The sequence below is a fragment of the Struthio camelus genome, chromosome 13 (genome assembly GCF_040807025.1).
Source record: "Struthio camelus isolate bStrCam1 chromosome 13, bStrCam1.hap1, whole genome shotgun sequence".
NCBI classification, from domain to species: domain Eukaryota; kingdom Metazoa; phylum Chordata; class Aves; order Struthioniformes; family Struthionidae; genus Struthio; species Struthio camelus.
This window is the reverse complement of record NC_090954.1, coordinates 293,766-313,928: the sequence shown is the minus strand read 5'-3', so window position 1 is coordinate 313,928 and position 20,163 is coordinate 293,766. Positions and strand designations below refer to the sequence as shown.

The 20,163-nt window shown below is 49.6% G+C and overlaps 2 protein-coding genes across 3 annotated transcripts in view; one reads left to right on the top strand and one right to left on the bottom strand.

Annotated features, from left to right (window-relative positions):
* CDC25C (cell division cycle 25C) overlaps positions 1 to 8,499 on the bottom strand; it is a 26,573-nt gene extending 18,074 nt beyond the window's left edge. Inside the window, exons 1-10 of the mRNA XM_068959145.1 lie at positions 8,368 to 8,499; positions 4,804 to 5,189; positions 3,172 to 3,205; positions 2,947 to 3,024; positions 2,578 to 2,676; positions 2,062 to 2,196; positions 1,520 to 1,603; positions 1,107 to 1,259; positions 739 to 840; positions 298 to 360 (exon numbers count right to left, since the gene is read on the bottom strand). Of these exons, the coding sequence (XP_068815246.1) occupies positions 298 to 360; positions 739 to 840; positions 1,107 to 1,259; positions 1,520 to 1,603; positions 2,062 to 2,196; positions 2,578 to 2,676; positions 2,947 to 3,024; positions 3,172 to 3,205; positions 4,804 to 5,057 (1,002 nt within the window). The 5' untranslated portion in view covers positions 5,058 to 5,189; positions 8,368 to 8,499. The remainder of the gene's footprint in view (positions 1 to 297; positions 361 to 738; positions 841 to 1,106; positions 1,260 to 1,519; positions 1,604 to 2,061; positions 2,197 to 2,577; positions 2,677 to 2,946; positions 3,025 to 3,171; positions 3,206 to 4,803; positions 5,190 to 8,367) is intronic.
* On the top strand, positions 8,044 to 20,163 carry LOC104140163 (C-terminal-binding protein 2). Of its 2 annotated transcripts, none has more exons than XM_068959147.1 (9): positions 8,044 to 8,600; positions 9,511 to 9,665; positions 9,777 to 9,921; positions 12,420 to 12,626; positions 13,222 to 13,436; positions 14,239 to 14,369; positions 14,519 to 14,646; positions 15,246 to 15,366; positions 16,460 to 20,163. In XM_068959147.1, the coding sequence occupies exons 2-9, from the start codon at positions 9,540 to 9,542 to the stop codon at positions 16,629 to 16,631; spliced, it is 1,245 nt and encodes a 414-aa protein (XP_068815248.1). In that variant the 5' UTR covers positions 8,044 to 8,600; positions 9,511 to 9,539; the 3' UTR covers positions 16,632 to 20,163. The 2 variants fall into 2 exon arrangements, with proteins under 2 accessions (XP_068815248.1, XP_068815247.1); XM_068959146.1 differs by lacking the exon at positions 8,044 to 8,600 and adding an exon at positions 8,797 to 9,019.

The following is a 20,163-nucleotide window of genomic DNA, read 5'->3' as shown; positions in this document are numbered from 1 at the left end:
AGGGTGGGGGGGAAGAGGGAGGCATGGCCAAGACAGAGCGCTCTGGCTGCAGAGTCAGAACTGTCTGGAAAGAGGCTGTTTCACTAGGTTTAATATAAATACGCCCACGACCTTAGCTTGCATCAAGAAACAGCAGAGGGGCTAGGCAAGTGACACAGAGCACCAGGCCTTACTAAACTCCCTGGTTATTGAAGCACATTAGTGAGGAAGGCAAAGAAGCAATTGGGCAGCATGTTTGTGTATGGAAAGGACATCCAGTCTCACAGGAGGTGGGCAGGAGGAAAGACCATTGCTCACAGTCTCTGGAGTGATGTAGCGCAGATCTTGGTGCTGTCCTGTCACAGTTGGCAGTGCATACACCTGAGGAGACAGCAATACCAGCTCAGAAGAGCAATTACTGCCAGGCTCCTTGTCCTTAAAGCCCCACAGGGTTTCAGCACTCATATCTAGAGCAGCTGTTCCCTCTCTCCCTCCTAAAAGACCCATACGTGTATATCTGAGCACATAATTTGAGGCTACTTGGAATCATCACTCTTTTTCCTTATGTCCCCATATGGTGACAGGCACTTCATTCGAATACAAATTTGTTTCGTATAGGGACCAAATGAATTCCTTTGACGTTTTCATCTTGCCTGCTGTACAACTGAGGAAAATCATTCAGCTCTACAAACCAAGTCTCTGGCAGCTCTTCCTCTCAGTTGCCCTGTCTGAGAGCAGGGGGCTAGAGCAGACACTTACTTTGGAGAAGTCCCCGATGAGCTGTCTGAGACCATTGTCCTGATCTAGGATTTTGATGATGTCCACACTGGAGAGTGAAGCTGTCTTCTTCAGGGTCACACCCTGCAGCAAAACAACCATCAGCAATTGTCCACAATATGCAAGTATTGCAGCTCTACCGTGTTTGATGGGCAGCCCTCTGTAGAGTCTCAGGTTTTTTCACCAGCAGACTGGGCTATCCCCAGAACGTGCTGCCTGAGCTGTTTTTTGTTTGCCTGCGCAGACCCAGATGGTGCTGCTTCTCATTGCAGCCAATGTAAGCAGAGGGACCAGGTTTAAATACCCCAGTATAAATGGAGAAGGTTGATGTCCACAGCTAGCTCCCTTACCCCTTCTGGCTCGTTATCAGCTCGGCTGCACCTCCGTTTCACTTTTACAGGAGTTTCATTATCCTGGCACTGTACTATTCGTTTCAGTACTGGCCTGTTCAAGTTCTCTGGCATTGAAGGAGAGCGATACAGACGGCTTCTGTTCATGGAAACCTGGCCCAGAGTAGAAAAACAAGTCACAGAGGACACTGCATTGGGAGACCAGCACTGTCAACCCAGCAGTGGGATTATGCAGGTCCCTTCCTACAGGGTCCTGTCAAGCTAGAGATAAAATAGCTGCCCTTACCATGACAGTGAGTGAATGCCAAATGATGCAATTCCAGACAACTGACTACAAGCAAAAGCTGTTGCCTCTAATCCTGGGCCCTGTCTAGGCCCTTCCCCATAACACATTTGTAAGGTAATGCACTCACCTCACTGATATTGATGTCCTGGGTGAGGAGGGGTCCAGAGAGCAAGACAGCCATGCTGGAAGACAGATCCCCAGCTACCAGCTTCTGATGAGTAGGGAAGGAGTGGGAGATGAAGGAAAGGTGAAAAGCACAGGGAACATTAGACACCAACAGAGCTCATGGGCAATTGCCACGACCAAGGGTAACCTGTGAGCGCTTGCATCCATGGCTGATGCGGAGCTTATGTTCAAGCGACAAAGCAGAACGCGCGTGAGAAAGATTATCATATATCCAGGAAGGTTGTTCTACATGTCTCAGTCAACTGCATTTCCCCAGACATGGAAGAGAGGTACATCTACACCTTCTATCTGCTACACAGGGTCCCAGAACTTCATTTAAATAACACCTATCAGAGCTGCCCAGTAGCAACCTGTGCAGAACAGCAAAAATGCTCTCTAATGCATATGGACTCATGGTAACCCAGCAAAAACTGTGCAATGCTTACTTCCCCACCCAGCAAGTCACACCATGAAGCATATGCTACTGTGCCTGGCCCTGCTTACCTCCATCTCCTCTTGTTCATCAGGAAACAGCTCTGCAAAACCACTCAGGCTCCCCAGTATTCTCTGGGCATGAGATCCTGTGACAGCAATCGGACTGCCGAGATCTTTCATCTCAGACTGCAAGTTCCCTGTGTCCTTCCAGGGGAACAGAAAATTGTTATGCCCTATATGGCCCTATAGCACTGCTCAACTTTCACACTTGTTCTGCTATTGCTGAGCAAGAGTAATTGCAGCCAGTGAAGCCTTCTTGGCATGGCTGAGCAGGTTAATCCCACTGAGATTAGCTATCGCTGGTCCATAGCAGAATTCACTAGACCACTGTACACTGATATACACATACATTGCAGAGATGTCTCTGCAGCTTCCAGTTTCCTACTGGAATTCTCTTCAGACAAATAGCAGACAGTGCCCTGTTCTTTACCCACAGAGGCAAGGTCAGACCTTCCTGACCCAGGCTTTGGCTACCATGATACTATTGCCTCAGCACCCTACTGAGAGACTGAAGCATGAACTCACAAGTGGAGGAGCGAACTGAGTCAGAGGGTCTGGGCCTTTCTTCTGAAACAGCAAGGCCTGAGGTACATGCCAGCCTGAGTACTTAAACCAGCTACTCTCCTGAAAAGGATGAGGAGAAAGGACTGTAGCACTTCAGTAATGCTGAAAGCCAGCATCCCTCAGCCCCAGTGCCTAGATGAGAGAGAGGACTCACAATGGCAGTAAGTAGGCACAAATCCCTGCATAAGGGAGGCCCCTCCCAAACTGCTAGAGGGATTTGCAGAACCCACAGGTTTGTCCCCTCCCAGATTCTGGTTCCTGCACTGAGCACAGTTTCAAGCCACTGCTAAACATCCACCATGTCCTTTACCTGCCTGAAAGAAAACTCACCTTTGTGGGGCTTTCAAAGTCTCTGCTGTCTTGCTGCATAGCATCTTTGAAAGTTGGTGTAGAGCACAGCACCTGTGGCTAAAATGGACAAGAAACTTTCACTGTGAATCCTGAGAGCTGGCAGCCAACAGTCCAATACTCAAACTCCTCATACACATTGCCCTCCTTCTGGCTGTCCCCTCACAGATATGGTAGGCCGTCTTCCAGTGAAGAAGAACTACTTACCAGGAAAGGCCTCTCATGCTGCTTCTGTGACACTCTGCAGGGAGGAAAATTGCCAGTCAGATACTCAACAGGCAGCTGCATGCAGTAGGTAATTTCATTTCACCTGTTCATGTGACGTATTGGTCCAGAAGAGCCCTGACTAGGGTAAATGCAATTTCTGTGTCCCATTTAAATCTCTGTCTTTTCCCTGAAGCTGCTGTAGAAGCAATGGTTTCTTTTTTGCAAAACGTAAGCCAGTCATCTAAGAAGTGTCATGAGTCTCTTAAAAAGCAACAGCAGCACATCACCTGAGAGACAGTAGAAATTATTTCTGGCTAGTGTTGGGGCCAGAAAGATGCATTCATCAATGACTAAAATCCTGAGTAAACAAGCTGTCTACTTAGAAGAATAAGTGTGGAAGAGTTGCTCGTTAAACTGTCTTACAGAGCCCATTCAAAAGGGCACGCATTAACAGTTTTTTACAGAAGCATAGAGGAAACAGAGCACAGAAAGCAAAGCTTCCCGAGGTGCATACACCCTTCCCGTTCCTCGTCATCAGCATAGCTAATAATTATCACAGAAAAAAGGAGGGGGAAGGAATCCTACTGAAAATCGACCCATGCTCATCAGGCTCAAAAACAATCGCTCAGCAGAGCGCGGTGCTGCCGTTCCCCAGAATAAGCGTCAGGCTCGTCAGCGTGCTGGGCTGAGCCGAGCTGCCCTGGCGGCGGGGCGGCCCCGGGACGGCGGGCAGCCGGGGGGACCGGCCCGGGGGGTCCGGTCCCAGGGGGTCCGCGCAGCCCGCGGGGGAGCGCGGTGAGCGGCGGCCGGCCCCGCGCCGGGCGAGCCCCGCCGGGCCCGGGCCGCGCCGCCGCCGGGCCCGGCCTCCGCGCTTACCGCCGCCCGGCACCGGGACCCGACGGCTCCAGACGGCGCGCGGGGGAGGCCGCCGCCCGCCCCGGGCCCCGCCGCCCGCCCCCCTCCACCGCCGCCCCTCACCCGGGCACCGTGCTGAGCCGGCGGAAGCCGCGCGCCAGGTCGGCGAGCGGCGTGCGCGGGCGGTCGGGGCTGCCGGGCGGCGAGCGGTCGGGGGCCGGCAGCAGGCTGAGGCTGGGCACCAGCCCGCCGCCGGCGCGCGGGCCGAGGCGCGAGCGGGGGCCCTGCCCGCCCGGGGGCCGCGGCGCCCCAGCCCCAGCCCCAGCCCCAGCCCCAGCCATGCCGCCAGCCGCCGCCGCCGCGCTTGAATGTCAATAGAACGCGGCGGCTCCCACCCGCCGCCCCGCGCCGGCCAATCGCAGCGGCCGCCGCCAGCAGCGGCCAATCGGGACAGCAGAGGGGGCGCCCGGGGCTCGAGCGCAGCGAGCCCTGAAAGGGGAAACGGGCCTCGTGGGCGGGGCGCCGCGCTTGCCGGGCATTGGACGGGCACAGGAGGCTCGACCAATCACGGCCCAGCTTGCGGGAGGGTGTGGCCAGCGGCTATTAAAGAGAGGCTCCGCCCGCGCGGCAGGGGCCGGTGGCAGGTCGGGGCCGGGGCCGGGGCCGGGGCCGGGGCCGGGGCCGGGGCCGGGGCCGGGGCCGGGGCCGGGGCCGGGGCCGGGGCCGGGGCCGGGGCCGGGGCCGGGGCCGGGGCCGGGGCCGGGGCCGCCTACGCACGTAGGGCCCTGCGCGTGCTCGGCTCGGACGAAGCGGTTTAAGGCCGCTGAAAGAGGCAGGGGGTCCCCGAGCGCGGCGCGGGGCGGCGGCGGCGGCTCTGCTCTCTGGAGAGGCGCGTTCAGGAATACGCCGCTGTCCTGGCAGCGCCGCTTCGGCTGAGTGTTCCCCTCTCGCTTGGGGCAGGCCGTGCCGCCAGAGCTGTCTTCCTCCGGTGTAAACATGATCAGTGTCGGTGTCGGCACGAGGACAGGCATCCCGCGAGGACCCTGCTCGGCCTTCAGGTCGGTGCTCGCGCCGCAGAGGCTGCAGCCCCACGGTCTCTCCTGCCCTGCCTTAGCGCTGGCTGTTCTTTTCCCAGGTCGGATGTCGAGAGAGACGAGATCGTCCTGCGAAGGAGGCAGAAGCAGATTGATTATGGGAAGAACACTGTGGGCTACCAGCTCTTCCTTCAGCAAGTCCCCAAGTGAGACAGTTCCTGGGTCGGCTATGTTTCCCACAACCCTGGTTCTGGCCAGCCGCAGACATTGCTGGGGAGAAGTGCCTGAAGTCTCAGTGTGACAGCCCTTTCCCTTTGAATGAACTAAGAGTAACTTCACTACCTTTTCATATCTCAAGATCCGAGGGCATAATCCTAGTGCTCTACCAGTCCTCTGTTAGAAGGGTAGCTGAGTGTTTCTACATGACTTTCTGGCATTTGGGGGGAACGGGGAGACTTGCTGCCAGATGAGAGTATTTTAAGAAGGTTCCTAATTGCTGATGATACTGTGCTTTGCTCTTAGGGCTGCTCGGCAGCCAGGAGTTCACCCTCAAACACCAAACAAATACAAGAAATATAGTCGTCGCTCTTGGGACATGCAGATCAAGCTGTGGAGACGAGCTCTGCATGCCTGGGATCCCCCTAGCAAGTATCCTGCTCAAGATGAACAAAGACTTCTGGAAGACGCTTCCATCTGTTGCCCTAGGTGCCTACTCAGTTGTATGTAAGAACGATGCTCTTTGAGGGAAGGAGAAAGGGAGAAGTCCAGTCATGCTAACATTAGACCTGTTCAAACTCGTGGATCCTCCTCTGTGCTCTCACTTGCCAGTGTCCGTCACACTTCCATTCTCTGGCAGCTCAAGCTTATTAAAGGGAATAGGCTTAGTGTGCATAGCAGGCATTTCGTGAGATTTTGCACTCTGTGGCATGTGAGGTCTCTTTAGAGGAGAGACTAAGACACTCTTGATGCCTGCCAGCTCTTGTGGCCATTGCTTCCCTGTCTGCAGCGTTAACACCCCCTCTGCAATCCTTCCAGCTGCTTTCTGAGACTGAAGGACTAGGTGCAGAGTACCCTGTGCTTGCACAGTTGCCCATCTCTGTCCCATCAGTACTGCAAGAGCTGGAGTGTGATACCCTCTGGGACATGCAAATCTAGGCTGTGGGCTTAGGTCTGTTATCGTAGTGCTCACCGAGCAGCATTCTGCTGTGGTGTAGAGGGAGGGGTCCTGGCCAATTACCGCGTTTCAGAGAAACAGTCCTGCCTAGCGATGTGTTTAATGCATCAGGTAACTTGATGGTGTTTCTTTGCTGGACTGGTGAATGAGACAGCTGTTTGTTTGAAAGGCAGGGGCTGGCCACTCTCTTGGGAGCCACAGCAGCGTGCTCTGGTGACTTGCAGTCCGAAGAAGCCCTTTCAGGAGGTGCAGTGGAGGGACAGGTACGCGCGAGCGGCGGGCATGGGTGCAGGACCACCATGGCCCGACACCCTCACCGGCTGCTCTGTACCCCGGCCCCGCAGCTCGAGCCAGCGCCTCTGGGACCCGCGTGGCCGTGGCTCCCCCAGGATGACCCTGCTGCCTGGCTGCGCCGCCCGGGAGAGGTGCCCACCTGCCCCTGCTACTGCTGGACAGCACCATAGCAGCTCCACCGGGACAGCAGCCCGGCCGCAGCGGGCCCTGTCCCCTCCTGACCTGCACTGCTGGGACCGGACCGGGCTGGGCCGCCATGCTCGTGCTGGTCACGGAACAGCTGCAGCAGCAGGCGCTGGAGGAGCCACTGCCTGGTGGGCGCCTTGGTCCTTACCCACCAGTCGCTCCTAGACCACCTCGGCGGGGCAGCGCAGTCGTGACTTCGGCCCTGCTTGCCGCTCTCCACCGCTGCGGCTGGGTCTCCCCCGCGGCCCGCCCCACCAGACCCCTGTGCTGCCGGGGCTCCTGGGCGGCTGGGCCCGGCAGCACAGGCGGATCACGCTCCTCTGGCCTTGCCCAGCCCGTCTTTGTTCGCCCTCCTCCTCTGCCTCCCACTCGGAGTCCCTTTCCATCCTGGGATCCCAATCAGGAATCAAGTGGCCACTGCCAATCAGGAAGTAAACACGCACTGTTTTATGTGCTCCTTTGTGGCTGGCATCTGCCGCGCTTCGGTTTCGTGTCTTCACTCACACCTAAACAGCAAAGTTCTTTCTGCTCAGTTTCTCTTTGAGAAACAAGGACAGTGAAGGAGGTGATCACCTCTCTTCCTTTACATCCAAACTCCAACTGAAGTATCTTAATGCTCTGCTAAGGGAAAAGTGAGTAAGTTTTGGATATCCAGAATACAGGCTGGGCTGAGGAAGATTTGTCAGTCTTTGTGTGCCCACCTGCTCTGTCCTGTCCCCTGAGTCTTCCTCCATTTGCATAATGTTTTTTGCCACCTCACCTCTCCCCCAATGTTTGCATCCTTCCTCACTTGGTCAAAGAAAAATCTGAGTGAAGATTACACACTCTGAGACCCCTTCCTCACTTAGTCAAAGAAAAATCTGAGTAAAGATTACACACTCTGAGACCCCTGCCCAGAAATAAGCAGCTCCAGCTCTTCATGGCCATCAGGTAACAATAGAAATGGAGACTGCACAGCAGCTGGGGAGTAGTGGGTGAGCTAGAAAATTAGCTGCCTTCTGGTATTGTACAGCTCCCTTGCCTGTGGGACATGAGCGATTGTGGTGTCAGTCAGCACACATGTGGGATCAAACCCTCCTCCAGGAAAGGCAGTGAACATCCCTCACCCAGTGGAGAGGTAAAAGTAGGACCTTACCTCTAAGGGGTTGTTGCTACATGGGATGTAGAAATGCTGGGTGAATATTGTGGTGCTGATCCCCTCACGGGACCACAGGACATGCATGGGGAATATGGCTGAAAAGGTGGCAAGGCAGAAGTAGAGATGTTTTGACTGGCTTCCTGTTTGTCTCATGCAGAGAGAGCTTCCTAGGAGGTCCTGACCCCATATCCTAGGATCAGCCTTCCAGGCAACGCAGGCTTTGGCAGCCACCCTTCCTGACAGGCTCCCTGCAGCCAAGGCACCTGTCTGAACGCCAAACTGCATCTCGGACATCTACTGAGGACTCTACTTTGGAAAAGACTTCAGTTCTCCCTCCCAAGAGGCGCTGCCATTTGCTCACTGTTTCTGAGGACTTCCTGAGGAATTGCACTGGCAGAGCTGAGCCAGGCCCAGGAAGCCTGTGTTTGCAGTTTCAGCCAAGCCTCTGCTGTCTCTCCTGTGCGCACAAGACAGTAATGGACAGAGCCCCCCCGCTTCTTCAGCCTGGGTCTAACCTGGGACTCTTCATCAGCAAGTTCCTGGAAACCGGAGACACCTCGGAGCCTTACAGACTGCAGTGCTGCTTCCCACTGTCCCCTGCTGGATGCGGGCCCTGCCAAGAGCTGGAGTGCCTCCCCGCCTGCGCGGCGGGGGTACCAGCGCAGCCGCTCACAGCCTGCCGAGGCGCTGCGGGAGCGGTGGCCCGGAGCAGCACCCAACCGCCGCTCAGCTGCTGCAGATGGCCCAGGTGAGCGGGGCGGGGCGAACAGGGCGGGAGCGGCGGGAAGGGCCGCGCCCCTCCGCTCCCTCTCCGGCCATCGCCTGCCGTCCCTCCTCCTCCTAGCGGCAGGGCTGGGAGGCGCCTCCCTCCCCGCCAGCCCCGGCGCCAGGAGGGGCGGCGGCGGCGGCGGCGGCGGGGCCGGGGGCCGGAAGCGGAAGCGAGCGGCACTCTGTGCTGCGGCGCCTCTATGGCTGTCGGGGCGCGGCGCGGCGCTGCCCGGGCCTCGGCCCGGCCCTTCCGCTTCCTGCGGGAGCCGGAGCGGGGCGCGGGCGGCGGCGGGTGACGGCGAGTGCCTTCGCAGCGCCGCGGGGCTGCGCGGCCCGGCCCGGCCCGGCCCATGGACCGGCACAAAGTGAAGCGGCAGCGGCTGGACCGGATTTGCGAAGGTGAGGCGGGGCCCGGCCCGACCCGGCCCGGCGGCCGCTGCCCGGCGCTGGGCCTCCCCGCGGCCCGCGCCGGGAAGGCGGCGGGGCTTGGCGGGCCGCCTCGGGAGGGAGCCGGCGTCTGCGCGGGGGCGGCGGGGCCCGCCGGCCCGGGGGCTCGGCCCTGCGGCAGCTTTGCCGGGACTTCGGAAGCCTGGAGTGAGATGGCATGCTCGTCGGGAGACCTTCTCTGCTCTCTCGTTATTGATAGAGCGCGTTTTCCTTTATCTATTAAAGTACTAACAGCAGAGTACTTTTTTTCCTGGCTTCTTTTTCCTGCGTTTGCTTGCTGTTTATTTCTTTTGTTTTGACTAATCCCTGCCTAAATGCTGCAGAAGTTTAAAATAACTAGTGATCCGTTGGACCGCTGTAAACACATGTATATACTAATGCAAATGATGGCTTCAGGATTCCTGTCTTTCATGTAGTCACTCATGCCCACTTTTTTTCAATAGGCATACGACCGCCTATTGTGAATGGTCCAATGCCAGCTCGTCCTCTGGTTGCGCTCCTGGATGGAAGAGATTGCACTGTGGAGATGCCCATCTTGAAGGATGTTGCTACAGTGGCATTCTGTGATGCTCAGTCAACTCAGGAAATCCATGAAAAGGTGGGAATGAAAACATGCAAGCATTTGGGCATGGAGCTAGCTAACTATGAGAGTTATCTCAGAGAGTTAGCAAAGAGAGATGAATTGATTGAGATTGTTTTTTATTTGTAGGTGCTGAATGAGGCAGTAGGCGCTCTGATGTATCACACCATTACCCTGTCTCGTCAGGATCTAGAGAAATTCAAAGCCCTCAGGGTCATTGTACGCATTGGCAGTGGCTATGACAACGTTGACATCAAATCAGCTGCAGAGTTAGGTATGACAACACCATCGGGGCTCTGTTGCAACTATAACTGAATGTGAAGAGGAACGCCACACGTTTTTCTGCTTTTTAACTGAGTATGTTTAAAACCTTTAAGTAGAAAGACTTGGAGCTGCTTAGTATGAGGCATTTTTAGGAAAAAGATAAACGTCTGAGCTGGTAGGTGGCTCGAAAGGAAGTTTTTGTGTTTTCAGAATACTCTGCTATAGATGTCACAGAGCCTTTGCTATTGTCTGGGATTCAGAAACCTATATACAATGTCTAGATAATTTCTCATTGGTGAGGTAATTTAGGGTTGCTTTTGGGAAAAGCACTGAGCAAACTGTGATGTCTAAAAGGCTGCAAATGTTGATGTAGGGTAAACCCACTGTAAATGCTCAATTATTGAGTTTTTGTGTTAGTTTTTATATGCAGGTAAGTTTTGATTCAACACCTTATTATACATCCCTTTACAAGTCTGGAGTTCAGGTATGCGGAGAGTCTCTGGGTCAGATGACAAAAAGCTGCTGTTTATTAAACACATGGCAGTGAGGCATTTGGACCTTGTAGGCTCCTTGGGAAGGCCCATCATTTGAATGCCCTGTGCTTTCTTTTTTAGGGTTATGTCTGTGGTTTGACACCTTTCTTAATGCAAAATAGGTTTAAGCTTAAACCAAATGCAAGCATATATTTATAAAATTCAAACAGGCAACATAATTTCAAGATCTGTAAGAAGAGGGAAATTGCAAATAAATGAAGAACACACATCTTTGTAGCACCTGAATTAGGTGTAAAGAGTCTTTTCATCTGAATGCTTCAGTTGAATATTCTCAAGAGTTCCTGGCAAGGTCTTTGGCTTTCATCCAGCCATTACATTTTGGGGTTGAGTTCATGGAAGCCAGCCCATACCTAGGGGTTCTCTATTTTTTTATAGTCACGATTCATATTTTCAACTCATTCATATTCAAAGCTTTCCCTTTTCTTGCCCTCCGCAATCATTAACAACAGATCAGAGTTCTTTTGCCATCAAACTGCTGCTTTCACTTTGGAGGGACAGTCTGGTGTCCCTTAGGCATGGCCATTCTTGTCTCCTCATGGATGGGTAACGATTGTTTCCAGGCTTAGCCAGGCCCTTTAATTCATTTTGAGGCATGATACTATTCTTTGAGTTCTGAATATTCAAATCAGACTGAAGGGTTGTGGTGTCCCTTTGGGTTTTCCATATTTATACATCGTGTTTCATGTGAATGTTTGTATCTTAGTTATGTAACAGATGAAAGTACGTAGCTTTTTTGAAGTCAAATGAGATGGTAACCAGTGAACGAGATTAAAAGAAGTTAGGTTTCCCTATCTGCCTTCTTCATCTCCTCTGTGTCTTCTGTGTGGCATTATGGCACGATTGCAAAAGGACTGGATAGAGAAAAGAGGTCTGATATCTGGGATTGTGTATGGGCATTGCTTTCCTCATTCCCTTGGGAGAGTGTGGTCTGAGTTTATTTGAATGTCTGCTCTGTCACAGGCTTTCAAGAGGGTGATGTGTTGTGGAATTGTACGTGCCTTCACCCATCACCCAGATTTCATTCCTAGTTTTCAGGTAGCTGGTGGACTTGCCTTGGTTTGGCAAGTGTCTAGGGTTACACCTGGGAAGAGGCCCATTTTTGACCTAACTATCTTGTTTTTATTTCTTGCCTACCAAAAGTTTTGTCAGCTGAAACACTCTCTTCTAAGATGTGCCCATTCAGGAGTAGAGGTTCCTTGAATAAAGGATAGTAGCAGTGAAGTGATGTTATCAGCCTGTTATTCTGGTAGACTGCTCAGGAATGACCAGGTTTTGCTATAGCGCTCTGACATCTTTCTATTTGCTGTCAGTAATGTGTGCTTTCAGGACCTTAACTCCGGCATTAGTAACTTACCTGATGGTCCTAGCCATGGCTTTTATGGTCCCTTGTGGCTGTATGTTGATTCTGGAGTGGGAGCATTATATGTTGCTATTTTTAAATGTAATTTCAAATGGATTTTGAGAGGCTCCTATGGCTTCTGTCTGCGTTTAATGAGTTACTTACTGTCGCTCCTGGGGAAGCTGAAGCTTGCAAACGGGCATCTGGAGTGTGAGGCATGAAAGAGCTCAACCATCTGTCTCCTTAATTCTTCTACAATCTGTCAGTTAATCTGTCAGGAATACCTCTGGTGTAAGTGCATCTTTTGGATGCAGACCTTCTAAAATAGTTTCTTTTGTCACTTGTATGACCCAGTTTTCTCATTTCAACCTGTTTCTCTGCTGGTGGTGACAATCTAATGGATTTATAAGCAAGGAATGGTATTTTCTGGAGGTTAAAATGGTGGCTGGTCCCATCCATGTTGCTATAGGATCAGATCCTGAAACGTATCCTGTGTGTTTTCTTGGCAGTCGTTCTGAAACACAGAATTATCTTCTAGCCCTTGTGCCTGAAGAGACGTATGTTGGTTTAGTGTTGTGATGCTAAACATCTCATTTGAACTCTATGGCTTTGTAGGCATTGCAGTTTGCAACATCCCTTCCTCCTCAGTGGAGGAGACTGCTGACTCCACCCTCTGTCACATCTTGAACCTCTATCGCCGTGTTACTTGGCTACATCAGGCTATGCGGGAAGGGAATCGAGCCTCAAGCGTAGAACAGATTCGAGAAGTGGCTGGAGGCGCTGTGCGTATCCGTGGGGAGACTTTGGGCATCATTGGACTTGGTAAGTGATGGGGATTGTTAGACTAAAAAGTGAACTGTGAATGTTTTGGGGAACTTAGGATAATTTTACAGCTGTTCATTGTGAAACACACTAACTCATATGGAATGCTAGTGCCCTATTCTGTGATGCGGAACATCTTCAAGAGTTGGGTATATGTCACGGGATTGGGGCTTTTCTTCCTTATTCAGATGGTTAGAAAAATTGGAACATTCAGACAGCTCTTCTTAGTGACTGTTTTCCTGTGTGATAGGCTCTATACCATTAACCAAGCCACCTGAAAACTACCAATTCCTTCCTCAGGCTCCTGTAATCAGGTTATTACTATCTTACCACCTCAAGGTACAGATTTGGCTTGAAAAACGCCTCCTTTTAGGCTAAGTGCAGGTTATTGCATGGGGAAGGACTAGAGTTAGCAGCATGGGATCAGCACTGAATAACCTCCTCTGGATCCCTGTGGCAATCCTAGGGGTTTCCAGGGCTGCAGTATCTTGGGCCCTGGCAATAAGCTCAGTCTAGGCTCCCAGTCTCCCCCAGTATCTTGTCTTTAAAGTTTGTTTTACCTTTCCTTGATGATTGTGGGTTTTCTTTTGTGAAGGCCGAGTTGGACAGGCAGTGGCTCTGCGAGCCAAGTCCTTTGGCTTCAACGTGATTTTCTATGATCCATATCTGCCGGATGGAGTGGAGCGATCCTTGGGTTTACAACGAGTAGGAACCCTGCAGGATCTACTAATGCACAGCGATTGCATCACATTGCACTGCAGCCTGAATGAACATAACCATCACCTCATCAATGACTTCACTATTAAACAGGTGCAGCAGGAGCTTGGTTTCCCCCACAGAACACTGTGGAAATGAATGCAAACACAAACTGCTGCTTCCCCAGAGGCTGAGAGCGTGTGAATCCTGCTGCCTCTGCTGTGTGCCTCCTGCTGCCTTCAGGGGCTGGGAGCGTGTGGATCCGGGTGCCTGTGCTTTGTGCTGTATAGAATTACCTGTTAAGAGAAGAATAGGACTGGCTCTTTTTGCTGAGTAATTTCATTTATAAAGAATGTTTTAGGTGATCAAATAGTTTCAAGTTATCTTTAAAATGAGTAACTGCTGGTTAGAGCCAGGTGTGGTGTGGCTGGGACTAAGCTTCTTTACACAGCTCTGCCAAAGCCTCTCTGCCCAAGCCCACTGCAAAGCCAGTCTCGGGCTCTACTCCAGTAGTCTGTGAATGCTTTTCGGTGCTTTCATGAGAGACACCTGAACATGAAAGTCCAGCTTTGTATAACTGGATACTTGATTCCTGTCCTCTTTCTTTTTTTTTCTTTTTTTCTTTTTTTTTTTTAAAGTAATGGGATGACTATGGAGTGCAAAACTTGAGCTCCACTTCTACCCTTGTTGTCTTGTGGTTTTATTTGTTTTTAAAGCAAATTTCTCAAGCATTGCTTGCAGGCATTTCCCCTGTGGTTAGCTTTGCAGTGAGAGCATTCCTAGTCTGTTCTCTGACTGTCCAGGCCTCTTCTAATCACTGCAGGCTCCTGTTCATTTCCAGTAGACATCCCAAGATTCACTTTGCTTCCATGAAAAAGTCTCATTCTCAACACACTTAATTTTTTTCTTTTTTCAGATGCGCCAGGGCTGCTTCTTGGTGAACACAGCCCGAGGAGGGCTAGTAGATGAGAAAGCCTTAGCACAAGCCTTGAAGGAGGGGAGAATCAGAGGAACAGCATTGGATGTGCATGAGTCTGAGCCTTTCAGGTAACACTGCATCTGTGTGCCTGCTGCTGTTCTGTGACTCCCCTGCACTGGATGATTCTTTCATCTTCTTTGAGTTACAGTGATTCCTGGGAGGACAGATGGGGTTATCACTTTTGGGGAGAAACCACATTTGTTTTTTTTCATCACAGCTTTGCTCAGGGGCCCTTAAAAGATGCACCCAATGTGATCTGCACCCCTCACACAGCCTGGTACAGTGAGCAGGCTTCCATTGAATCCAGAGAAGATGCAGCTAAAGAGATCCGCAGAGCTATTACAGGTAATGAGGAAGGTTGTGTGCTCTGCAGCTGCTGCTGGATTAGGATTCTTTTGTTAGTTCAGTGCAAGGATTATGGAATGGGAACTGCTGACTGTTCCTAAAACCTAGACTCAGTGATTTGTCTCTCAAACTAGAGTATGAGTTGATAATTGGCTCTTTGTCTTGCAAGAACCTTGAAGCTAATGCTGGAGTGGCACTTTCCCTTCTTGGGAAGGCTTTGTACCTCTCACCTTGTACCTCTTCTAAATTCTTTGCAATAATTCCTCAGACAGTTATACCGTACACCTTATTCTGGAGTAGTGCACACTGTCTCCTGGGGAAAGTGAGGCCTGGCAATTGCAGTTTACATGGCTACTGATATCTCCAAGATCCCAGAAGTGGGAAGGAAGGCTCGGTTTCTTGTCTTCTCAGAGATCAGTTGTTCATAAGAAGAATCTCCCCTGCCCAGTGTTATCCTGTGGGAAGTAGTTGGGAAGGGATGTTGAGCATTTCCTTTCTGCTTTCCTTTGCAAATACTTCTAGAAATAAGCCTGTCCTATTTGTCTCGTTGTTGTTGTTTTGTTTTGTTTTTTTGTTTGTCATTTGTGGTGCTCCTGCAGGTCACATACCTGATGCTTTGAGGAACTGTGTTAATAAGGAGTATTTGCTGTTAGCAGCTCAGTGGTCTGGTATTGATCCTGCAACTGTCCACCCTGAACTCAATGGAGCTGCAGCTTACAGGTGAGATAAGTAGGTTCTCTAAGTTACTGCTTTTATGAATAGATATCTTTCTGCTGAAGTAGGCCAACATCTCTCTTTGGGTGTGAGAATTGCTTATGCCTGAAAGCAGATGTATTCCTATATGATCTGTGGTATAGACTGTTTCAAATCTAATAGCAGCACGTCATCAGTTGGCCTAGAGGCACAAAGCTGTCCTTCTGAAACTGTACCAGGATTTAGTGTTTTCTCGATTGTGTTTATTACCAACTGGGAACCCGTTAATTTTTCCAAATCCTTGCAAGATATGCCCAAGAGACTTAATATATGAAAACCTGCTAGGTGCCTGAAAAGGGATCTGGATCTTAACATTCAAAAGCTGTGCATATCATTAATGGCGGTATTGGCAAAGAACAGTTAATTTCTTATTTATACCGCAAGCTTGGACCGTAAATAAGAGAACGGGCTACAAAAGATATCGTCCAGTGGAATTGGGCATTGGCCTAAACAAGGTGTATTTCAGGTTATTCGGCTGTTAGAGACCTCCCAAGTCATTGTGGGCACGTTGTGTCCCTTCTGTTTTTCTTCCATCTGTAAAGTAGGAAATATATTCTCTGAGGTATCTTCACAGTTCCAGATATATTCACAGAGAAGACAGAGGGAAGCAGAATGGAAGTAAAGGGTTTATTAGGCATTTATTAGTCTCTCCTATTTTTTCATTTTATGTCTGGCCGTTTTCTTAATTTAGCTCCTTATTTTTTTCTGTCTTGCAGCCTAGTGAGGGATAACTGGCAGCTTGCACTTCTCCTGCTGGTGGGGAGGGAATTTCCAGCCCTTCGGGGTGCCTTCATGCAGTGCCTCGCAGTTTTCTATTGGAGAGAAATTTTGTACCTGTTTTCTAAATGCTTAGTATGTAACCTGACCTTATCTCCGCCTGTCTGGTATTAGGAGATAATTGACACTCTCCAACTCTGGAGATGTTTCCTGTGTTCTGTCTCTGAGCAGTTTTGCTAGAAAGAGGGATTTGTATTCAGCAAGTGGATGAGGGCACAACTCTTTTCCCCTTGCCTAACTGTTTTGGACAAGCATGTAATTTCCATGTTTCTGTTGGTTTCAGGTTTCCTCCAGGAGTAGTGGGAGTAGCAACCCCTGGGCTACCAGAACCACCAGTAGTGGAGGGGATTGTAGCTCATGGGATCCCTTCTGTTTCTCACTCTGCTCCACGTACCCCTTCCCCAGGAGAGACGAGCAAACTGGATGCAGACAGAGAGATTCCTGCTGACCAATAGCAGCATCTTTCTTTCCTCTTCTCTGGCAACAGAAAAAATAGGAGGGTACGTCCTCCTAGGACCTTCTTTAACACCCTACAGAGACCGTTTCCTGTTCGTATGGGACAGGAGATTGCATTTCATTACTGGCAAACTTTAGCTCTTGCCTTTATTTTGTAACCCATTTAGTTTTAATCTCTTGATGAATCTTTCTCCTTCTCTGGGGCAGGGCAGCAGTGACCTTGCCTCCTTTTGGAAATACTTGGTTTAACCAATGTGGTTTCCCAAAAATCTGCCTCGGTTGTCTGTAATAGGGAACTGTCCTTGTGCATTTGAACATAGGAGAAGTGGAGCTGCCTGATCAGGGAGGTCCCTCAGTGCTCCTAACACCAGACTTCATTGCACATTTTTCAGTTGTGACGTGTAGCAGCTTAAGTTTAATTTGGCTGAACCTCTGAAAGCGTAGGCACAGGGAACATTAAGACAAGATTAGTGAATTGGTGAGGTTATGACTATTGTCTGTATTATGCCCTAGGCAGCCTAGGCTCAGCTCTCTGTGTTACCTTGCTCATTAACCTCATTAAGGTTTCTGTGAGCGCAGGCATGGTGCCGGCATCGCTAGTTCTTGATCATGTGAAGTTTTGTCTATGCAGTATTAGGCCTGAAGGTGAAAGCAGAAATAGTGACAGATGGCCTCAGATTCAGCCTTGTAAATGATTTGGAAATGATTACAATATCATCAAATGTGTTGTGGTGGCCAGTGTATTCATGAGGCTTCAGAAGAGGTCACCCTGGAGTCTGTGTACCTCAGAGAGAGCAAGAGAATGCAGAAATAGGAGAAACTTGCACCAGAAGGACAGCAAGTAGCAATAATTTACAGCTGCAGTCACTGGTTCCTCGCATGCATGTACCTCACAGTCTAATGATGCTGTTTATCCACAAGATAACTATTATGTTAGAATTCTAAGCTTTGTCTGTGCTACAGTTTCACTGGCATAACTGCATCAACTAGAAGTAACATACCAGTGCTGGTGACGCTTGCATCTGTGCTGATGGAGAAGGCAGCTTTTAACAGCTGAACAAATTACTCTAGTTATTGTAGCTCTGCTAGCATATACTGCATCTCCAATAACGGGCTGTGCCACAAGAGCAAGACAAAGCTTTTCAATATGGGTAAGCCCTGTGATACTAAGGGAGAAAGAACACGATTAGCTTATCACCTGAGGGCAAGGCAGGATTGTTTTTTTCAAGGCTTTTTCCGCTTCTCTCTGTCTGAAATGATTGAGTAAGCACCACTTCTTTGAGGGAGGAGTCGTCTTTGGCATAACAGGTTCTATGGGAGAAGACCTTTCTTAATTCTAAATCTTCCTTTAATTTCATCATCTTATGCTTTAGTTATGGCCTTTCTGTGCACACAGAATTGACAGCTCTCTTGAGATGCAGCAACTCCTGATTGATTTCTGTTGCTCAGGTATATTAAAATAGGTGCTGTTTTGGAGGCATGTATTATGTGTGGGGTCTGTCTGCCCTTTCTCCCTCCCTCTTTGTGCGTCTCTGGGAGCTGAACAGCTGGGAACAGAGTGGGAATATAACTTGACGGATGTACGATTCTGGTGTTGGAAGTGTCTAATGATAGAATTGTATACAATTCAGTGAGGAGTGGACAAAATCACCTGTTTAGGCTGTTCAGTTTGGAAAACTGAACAAAGCTCTCAGGCTCTGTAAGTTTTCAAGCTTTTTTTCTTTTTCTTGTTATAAATTATTCTCCAATCCTGCCTTCATATACTGGCTTACTGTGTAACTTACTGTTGATATGGTGAGGCGATGCATTTCTTCTCCCCCACCCTCCTTGGCAATTCAAGGAAGAATAGGCAGGAAGTAAACTTCAGGTGTTTCTTTCTTATGGATTTTTCCACTTTAATTGTTTAGCGCTAGTGAGATAATGTTAGTTCTGTAGTGCAGAGTGTCTTTTTTGATAAGATATTTGCATTGGTACAAGCTCTTGGGTTCCGTGTTTTCCTGAATAATGCTGATTCTATTTAAAATTCATGTACCTCCTTGGCTGCTCAGGTTTAGCAGGCCGACTGGGACTTTATGGTAGGCACAAGTTACAGGAGAACTTCTTGAGCAGAAGCCTAAAACTCAGAAGCACTTCATCTGGAGCTGTACCTGAAATAATCAGCAGCATTTCGTCTTAGTTCTCTATCTCAAAGAAATCTAAATTTAACAAGTTGCTGGCTCACAAAGGGTGTTCTTCTGATAGGCTGATGAGAAAAAGATTTCTTTAGGGACTGAGAGCTGATTTTCTGTCTATTGCTCTAGTAGGGAAGCAGTCTGTCGATAACTGCTGTTTTCTTATTTGCTGCTGAAAATTTCTGCCCTGCTTAGAGGTTCAGGCCTGCAGGTTATTTTGTGGTAAGGGGCTTCTAGTTATGAACTTTGCAAATCCAGGGGCTCAGAGTCCATTCATCTTGTCTCTTCTAGAGCAAAATGCAAGATACATTTTAAGAGGCAGCATTTTTTTTTTTCTCAACCGCAAGTATCTCTGAAGACCTGTCAAATAACTTCTCTGAGCAGAGGAGGAGTGGAGAAGATCTCATCTGGGGGACACCAAGTTTCTCAATTCTTATATTTGGTGCCTAGATATACTGATGACTGGTAAGAGTAGGACTAAGTAATTAGTGTCATAAGAAATATTTCTAACTATGGATATGGAGGAATTCAGCCTGACGGCACTGATGATAGTGGCTGTGGCTGATCATAGTGGCTGTCCACTGATGATAGTGGCTGTCCAATACCATGTAGGCTTGTGATTGGATATGAAAGCACCTTCCCACTTGATTAAAGCCACAGCAGAAGATGCTGAGGTAAAATGAAGTTGAGCAGAACCCTTATCCCCACCTCAAAGAAGGGCTCTCTTTGTGCTTGCAAAAATACTCCACTCTTAAGTGTTAGTACCTCTGATTAATGTTGTAGACTGAACCTACTATCATAAAGAGCAAGGCTGTTCTGAACAGATTGCTCAAAGAAAAATTTACCAATACTAAAGTACTGTGTGGTCTTCCCCATCCCCTGAGTGCCAAATCCTTTGATAGCACCCTCTTCTGTGTGATACACTGGTCGGCAGCTCCCTCTCCCAGGTTTAGTGCAGTTTAGAGAAGTGGAAGGATTTTTTTTTTTTTCTTTAGAATACCATCCTTCAGAAGTAGTGTGGAGCTTTAATCCCAAAGAACAGAAGTCTGCCAGGGTGATGCAGGAGTGCCCTAGCTGCACTAATCTGCTTATAGGAGGTGCTCACACTGTCCTAAGGTACATTCTGTTTGTCAGGGTCACTGCTGCTGACCAGCTTTTTTTATAGAGGACTCAGAGTTTCAGAAATATATTTTTGTAGACAATGACTAAACTGTGAAACGTTTAAAAAATAAAGCATGTAAACAAAAATTTACAGCACTGTCCCCTGTACAGATGTTTTTCTCACTTCAGTTCTCTCCTGACTCATTAGAAAATGTTTTGATTACTTCTTGGATATATTTTAATAAAGTTCTCCAAAGAA

Bases quoted from the DNA above. Each gene is read 5' to 3' on its own strand.
- LOC104140163 (XM_068959146.1), top strand. From the start codon at position 8,971: ATGGACCGGCACAAAGTGAAGCGGCAGCGGCTGGACCGGATTTGCGAA. The intron at 9,922-12,419 runs GTATGACAACAC...ATGGCTTTGTAG, and splicing joins CAAATCAGCTGCAGAGTTAG to GCATTGCAGTTTGCAACATC. The intron at 12,627-13,221 runs GTAAGTGATGGG...TCTTTTGTGAAG, and splicing joins TTTGGGCATCATTGGACTTG to GCCGAGTTGGACAGGCAGTG.